This window comes from Ostrinia nubilalis, chromosome 9 (assembly GCF_963855985.1).
Source record: "Ostrinia nubilalis chromosome 9, ilOstNubi1.1, whole genome shotgun sequence".
In the NCBI taxonomy this organism is placed as follows: Eukaryota; Metazoa; Arthropoda; class Insecta; order Lepidoptera; family Crambidae; genus Ostrinia; species Ostrinia nubilalis.
This window is the reverse complement of record NC_087096.1, coordinates 13,758,445-13,766,427: the sequence shown is the minus strand read 5'-3', so window position 1 is coordinate 13,766,427 and position 7,983 is coordinate 13,758,445. Positions and strand designations below refer to the sequence as shown.

Genomic DNA, 7,983 nt, shown 5'->3' with positions numbered 1-7,983 from the left:
CAAATAAACATTTTCTTTAGTTTATGTTTTCTGAAATCTATAATTAGGTATGTACTTGCAAATCGTCAAATGCTTTTAGAGAATAATTACATGTCTCATTATTATTAAGTTTACTTGTGTCGTGTGTAAATTTAATTATTAGGTAGGTATTATTTTTATTATATTACTTGTAGTCCTACTTTTTTGTATTTTGCCATTTCATTTTGACTTTTTATATTAACTCTCTCATTTAGCATATAAATAGTAGAGTGGATTAAGCATGGAATGGGTAAAGAAAAGCTTTATTAAAAATTAAATATTTATTAATATTTTTACGTTGTACAAAATAGGTAGTACTTATACTTAACTCTACTTACATTAATTATGATTTTAAAGCGTGACTTTGCCGTGGGCAGTCGTTTTAAAATAAAAGCTTTGCTTATTATGAATTGGAAATATAAACTAATATTTCACTGGCAAATGTACAAAGAAGAAATTTGAAATAACTTTTTTACAAAAATTAGTAAACATTTTCTTAGAAAATATTGTATAAAAAAAAAGTTCAAATAGTGGTTTCACATATTCATGCAATAAACACATATACGAGTAATAAACACCAGGGATAAATAAAATTCAAAAGTTACAAATTAATTGACGGTATTTTCTGTAGAGATTACATTGTAGTCAAAAAGCTTTCATGTTATTATAATAAGAGCTACAAGTATTATGTATATCTGACTATAAACACTTAAAGAAGGACGTTTATCGTTATTATATCAAGTAGTTCTAAAATTATTATGCTTACATACAATTAAATGCATCAACGATATTTGCCTCTACATATTATACATCGCAGCGTGTTTATTGTTTATTTTGTAAAATACAAAAAAGTCTGCTGCATGTACAATAAAAGTGAGCGATATTAATATCATACATGATAGTACAATAAAGTAGTTAGTCCTTTAGTATTTTCTGCAATAAATAGGTTGATACATAGCCCATATAAACCTTATCAAAAAGATTTGTGCTATCAAAGTTGATCTGTGATTTTATTGTTATTATGGAATTTCACACCTAACGCCCATATTCACAAACAATACTATGAGGTCTCACAGTGCGCGTGGACACATGAACCAATCGCAGAGCTCTATTCAACACTGTGCGTTCGATTTGCTGCTTCACGCAAACATCGTTTGTGAATACGGGCGTAATTCATGTTTAATTAAAATACAATAGATGAGCTAAAGAACATAATAATTATGTTCTCTATAATATTACTATTTTAAATGAATGTAGAGTCCAACATAAAGATTCATCATCTAGCAGAGCTGTTGATGCATCAAAAAAATCGCGAGAAAGTTTAGTAGGTAAAGTATTAAATTCATATAGCATATCAAACGGCGCATGTTATGCAGGTACCTAACGTGCCATATTATTACAGAATCATGTCGGACGATGTCAGTGACGAAAAAATTAAGGATTGCCAAAAATTTACAATAATTTTGTACGTAGAGCTGTCTCTATACTCAACAACTCCTTGTTCAAAGAGAGTTGGATGACTTGGACGAATACCAAGTCAACTTGGATGATAAAAAATAAATGATATGTCAGATATTTAACTAAGTACTGACAGTTTCCTTGTCTGCGACATGAGCCTATACTACAACTATAGTAATAATTTAAATTCGTTTCGCAGTCTTACTAATATCTAAGCACCTATCGTTTACCTAAAACTAAATGCAAAGCAACTATTTACAATGATTATTTACTTATTCTACTGTATCTATTTATAATTGTCCTGTAAAATATAGCCTGATTTGTATGACAAGTCTGAATTCATACCTTCAAGTTAATTTTCTTACGCTCTTAATATTACCTACAACAATTTTATTACTGTCACACAAATCAAGCTTACACACAGGCATACATGGATAATGTAAGTTTTTACATAGTTTTCATGAAATAATCGTTAGTACATAAGGCAGATAATTTGTAATGTTCTTTCAGTAGACTATTACAGAAATAAAACTTTTTGCCTTTTTAATAAGAATCCGCAATAATAATAAATAATGATTATCTTGAAACAACATTTCAAACATGTTACAGCATACTTTTATGAGCCTCAATTATAAGAAGTGTTACAAAATAAATCAAATCGCGTTAACTGTACTAAATAAGGGGAATGTATGTGCGTAATGTTCAGAAATATGTTTAATGTGACAGGTTCCTAATAACGTCACTTAATACTCGACTATTATACCGCTATTAGGTACCCAGATGGATATGTGGCCGTCGGCAAGGAAATATTTTATTCAAATCAACCTCAGAAACTATCATTTAAACGAGATTAGCAGTGATTATCTCTACACATTAGATCAGTACTTCGCAGATTTACTAAATACAATCCAATTTACAAAGCAGGAAAGAAGTTGAAAATTATGGGAGTAGTCTGTGGTACTCCGCGGACTTCTTGTTCTTCTCGATGACGTAGAAGGACTTAGGTTTGCCGTTTCCTGAGAAGTATTTCCTGAAAGACGTCTTCTTGGCTGGGACGTAGTAAGCGAGTGCGTCCAGAGAGTTCGGGTGGTCATTGGTTCCTTTCGGCCAGGTGGGAGTGCTCTCTACATCGACGATTTCGTCGTCGAATCTGGCTTGTGGTCTGTTCTTGGCGAGTTTCTGGAGTACTGGGATGTTCCAATGATAGACCCTGGCAGGTTTTCCGTTGCTGGTCATTTGGAGGGGGAGAGTGCGGGCGGCGGCAGGGGCAGGATCAGCGTGTGAGTAGTAGCTGGTGTTTGGAGGCAGTTTGATGACGAACATCCTTGAATCGCCGCTGGCGTGTCGTCTTCCTTGCTCCGCTAACCTCTTGCGGTGGTGGGCGGCCGGTATCCTGAGCTTCTTGAGGCCGAGTGAGCTGAGGAGCTGGTGCGTGGTGGGGTCTTTGGGGTCGGTGGTGAGGTTGTTGTCATGGCTGGAGGATGAGGCGGGCGCTGTGCTCGCCGCTGCGATGGTGATGAGCAGGATTGCAAAGGTTCTGGAAAAAAGAGAAATCAACATTAATATTTGAAATCAAGACAATAATCATAGGTTTTTGGCGTTACCTATCTTAAGATTATTAGGTAGGTAATTGTTCGGTTTTTAAAGGTTCCACAATCTAAAATGGTAGATATGCGCTTGTGCATTACAAAGTATACAGTGCATTATCATTACAGCCAACAGAGGATAATGTTTGTCGTAGGGCTGTTGAATTCCACGAAATGCGTTTCTCTTAGCGACTCCAAAGAGCGTTGACACTGTTTGCGGGCCTTCAACGAAAAGGCAAACAAAGCTACAAAACTACGTCGCTTCCTCGTTTGCAATTAGCATAAGGTTTACTATGAAGCACCTAGAACCTTCCACAAGCTTCAAACGGTACTGGCACAATGTTGTTTTTTCACTTTACGATATGTACCGTATGTGTTACTGAATTCAGTAATTAATACAAACATAAGCAATCATTTTACGGCCAACTAGTGAGCTGGGAAAGTAATTTTCGGATTGAAGCGTGTGGGGCCTTCGTAATCGGTGTTAGGTACTTAAAATCATTGCTAATTCGGCGTAACTAATTCACGTTTATTATTCCATAAATTATCAAAATTCAATTTCGTGTAAGTACACATCATACGTTTCATAATTCATAAAGTTTCAATTCCATTAGCAATAATTTTGCCGAGTGGGTCGTATTTCTAGGAAAGTGTGACAATGGTCCATAAGTTTTGCGGCTGTGCGAAGTTACGCATATGCGTACGCGTCGGTATGCAGTTATTTTGCAGTTCAGAAAATGAGAATTCTAATATTTATCCGACTGCAAAAGAGAGATAATGGTTTTTATTATTGTTAACTCTTGTAATCTTTATTGGATTTCGAGGTTTATACACTCGTCTTCATCCAAAATGTTGGATAGGTTATAAAGAAATAAAATGCGCATATTACAAGCTAGACTTGTGTGTGTGGATTCTCTACTTTTAAATAAGGGCTTGACTGTACACGCGTTAGCCTCTTTAGTAAAAATACATAACGACGTTAGAAAATCGCCTTTAGGCTACACATTATCGTAGTATCGTACACTTTTTCGCCATAATGACTATTATAACACTTAAAAAAAACAAAAGAAAAAGATTTAGGTTGTTTAAAACTACTCTAAGAAAACAACATGTTCTTAAAACCCAGTTCTTCATTATGTCGGCTACATTTTTTGCCAGTGGCACAGTTTCTGTTTACAATACCACTGATATATTACCAATACCTGAAAAAATCCGTTTGCAATATATGAAGTAGAAAATTGGTTAGGCGAAACTGGCAAAATCATAGAAAAACTGAGGATAACTGTAAGATAATATGTAGTCTCAATATCTGTACTCAATGGATTACCGGTTTAGAAAACACCACCGATGTAGAAAACTATACTATAATGTTGATTAAGAGTGTGTTCAATTTGAGTCTTTCACGTGATAAGAAACACTGAATCAAAAGAGTCCAGATTGCAAAGACTAGACCAGTGTTCCGCAAACGGTGTACTGCGGCACACTGGTATACCGTGGCACACTGGTGTACCGTGGTCATTAGATGGTGTGCCTCGGAAAAATAAGATTATCTTAAACATATTTTAGTAAGTAAGGGTAAGACTTAAAAGTCGATTTTTCATGTGTGGTGTACCTCCAAATAATTTCGTTTTCCTAGATGTAAATTGAACACAAAATTTTTGCGGAACACTCCACTAGACAACGGAGGCGTTAGTAGAGTCGATAAACATAAAAGTTATTTATTTTGTGTAATTACGCTATTTTATAGCCCTTTTACAGATCCCAATATTATTTTAACCCTGTCACTGCTTCGGGACAATGGGCCTGTGCTGAAAATAAAAAAGATTAAGTCCTGCCTGCCCCGGCTTCGCACGGTTGCAATGGAATTTCCTGGCTTTTTTCTTCTATAATTATATGCTTGTTTTATACCTATAAACCTTCCTCTTAAGTCACTCTATCTATTAAAAAAACCGCATCTAAATCCGTTGCGTAGTTCTAAAGATCTAAGCATACATAGGGACAGACAGCAGAAAGCGACTTTGGTTTTATACTATGTAGTGTGCGCTATTCCTAAAAGATCCTAAAACAAGTACCTACTACTTATATGTGTTAGTTAGGACGGTTTCCCCAGCAGTACATCTGCTTGTTCTGACTATTGGACAACTTGTACCTACATAAAATTTGTTAATTTCTCATGTAAGTGACTGTAAGGTTTTTAATGAGAAATAAATGTTCTTTAAACCTAAAGATCTGCGAATGTCACAACAGCCATACACTAATTGAGATAACTTAGATTGTACACTATTTTTCATATCTGTATTTGACATCATGTTCTAGAACAAGAACGTTTAGTTTCTTCATTTATATTCAAATGAAATTGAATGTAAAAGTGAGATTGTAGTTGGATTACCACTATTACAGCGATTGGATCTGTCGCTTGAGTAATAGAGGCGTTTACAGCAAGCTCTCTCCGTACCATAACAGCAACTCAATCACAGTTATCATGTAAATGTACTTCAAATAGCACATTACTGACTTCACACTGCAAGAACCCATATTTTAGTGTACCTACCAGAAAGTATTAAATGCTTTTCTGCGTTGTTTATGGAGTAGCTAGCTTTAGTAGTTATCCATTCTAATTAAGTATACATTTTTGCTGCATAATGACATCTATTCTATTGCTCTTTATAAATCGTTGTTTACTTCGAACTGCATTATTTCATACAGAGATAGGCAGGTAAAACACAAATCCTTTCATCCTTCTATCCCACAAACTATCTTACAGCATAGTTTCAGGAATATCTTTATGTAAGTATATTTCGTCATACTTCTTATAAATAAAGCATGAAGAAGTTCCTTGTCATCATTTATAACTCTTGCAATTTTTACAATAAAATTCACATGATATAAGATCTCCAAAATCCGTACCCAAATATTTACACTATAAGTACATTTTCTTGCAAAAAAGCAGCTAAGTATTACAACTACAGTAAAGCTTGCTGCGTGGGAAGTCCACCTACAAGGTGGACCGACGACATCATAAAGGTGGCAGGGAAGCGCTGGACGCAGGCCGCTACCAATCGATCAACATGGAAAGCATTGGGGGAGGCCTATGTTCAGCAGTGGACGTCCTATGGCTGAAATGATGAAAGCTTGCTGGCCAGTGATCCATCCTACTGCATCTAATTCTACTGTGCTTGACTTCAACACTTCATAACGCGGGGTTACTTACTCAATACGTGTAATCTAGTTAAACGGATGAAAGTGGTTCTCTATCAATTACACTTATTAATGGTTTTATAGGCGGTTACCAGTTTTCCCTTTTATGATTAAGATGTTTAGTTTAATGTTATAATTTTTGATCGCGAGTAATGTTTAAGATAAGTATCGTGATTAATAAAATAGTGTAGTATGGGTCGTTCTACTTTTAAGGTCTTAACCATGAAAAAAAATAGAGAAAGCTATTTAGTACATTTCATACGACTGAAATGTAGGAAAATTACCATAGATTCGGTATGGGTAGACCAGCAGCTCAGTTTTTTATCAAAACTTATATTTTTTTGCGTTTTACTATACTAAGATGGAAAAAAATGTATCCTTCGTCACGAAATTCAGTTGTTTAAAACTCGATAAATTAAAAGAAATTTCAATAGATATTTGCATTTATTATTACAAAATCTCAGCTTAAATCAGTCTTGGACAATTAGTAGTTAATCGTTATTTAATCAGGTAACAATTCCATAAAAATCAACAGTTTGTCCCTTTCGTCACATTTACACCTTTAAAACTTAACAAAAATCAATTATTTTTCTCTTTTATAAAGTTACTAGCTGACCCGGCGAACTTTGTTCCGCCTTAATGGCAATAAATAAGCAGACTTTTTTTTAATTTCGAACGGGATAAAAAGTATCCTATGTCCTTCTCCTGGCTCTAAACTACCTCCCTGACAATTTTCAGCTAAATTGGTTCAGCCGTTCTTGAGTTATAAGTGGAGTAACTAACACGACTTTCTTTTATATATATAGATATTGAAAAAGTAGTATTACACACTAAAAACCAAGTATTACACGACATAAAATGAGTTACAAAAAGAGTTAACACTCGCATTTTTGTTGTTTAAGAGATAATATTTATTAGGGGACGAGATCAAACTCTTCGTTACGAAGGAGACGTAAATGTGATGAAGTAGACATCTAACAATTAATAATCAATCTAACTTGAAACTAATGAGTGTCTCAGCCATTTTTTATTAAGTACAGGCATATCTTTGCTTATTACTAAAATAAATAATGAAAAATATGAGGAAAATCAGCAAAAACCTACACAAATAGGAACTGAAACTAAGAGTATTAAGGAAAAAAAATAATTTCAAAAACTGCTTCAACTGGTTTACTAAACGAATACAAAATTCGTATACATTTTTCTGAGGTGTTTTTAGTATTCTTAACATATTATCTAACTGCACAAAGGACACATCGTTTAGATGTAGGATCACCTGTTACGAAGGATACGTGTGACGAAGTATACAATTTTCCAAAAAGATCAATAATAATCGTAAATAACGATAATTTGGATCGAAAACTATACTTTATCTTAAAGATTACATAAAAACAAATCATGTTTACAGTAAACCAATTTAAAATTCGTTAAATAAATACCAAAAACCGCTGTGACTAAGGATACGCCCAATAAACACACGCCGCCCGTTTTCGTGCTTGATGTAAAAGAAGTGACAAGCTTGCTATGTTAAACACTTGATTTGAGTTTCGTTCTATACTCTATGGTCTATGGCCTTTCGTTTTACTAAAAAACGTGATCTACTCACGTATTTTTTAAGAACTTATTTTTATATTTGACTGTTCGTGACGATGGATACTCCAATTTTCGGGACAATCTTTCGTCACACCAGAAAAATATATTTTTACAGATAAATAAAATTAAA

General features: G+C 34.3%; 1 protein-coding gene across 1 annotated transcript in view; it reads right to left on the bottom strand.

Annotated features, from left to right (window-relative positions):
- Positions 1 to 280: 280 nt before the first annotated feature.
- The window catches only part of LOC135074692 (uncharacterized), a 100,651-nt gene continuing 92,948 nt past the window's right edge, over positions 281 to 7,983 (bottom strand). Inside the window, exon 2 of the mRNA XM_063969060.1 lies at positions 281 to 3,013. Within this exon, the coding sequence (XP_063825130.1) occupies positions 2,416 to 3,013 (598 nt within the window). The 3' untranslated portion in view covers positions 281 to 2,415. The remainder of the gene's footprint in view (positions 3,014 to 7,983) is intronic.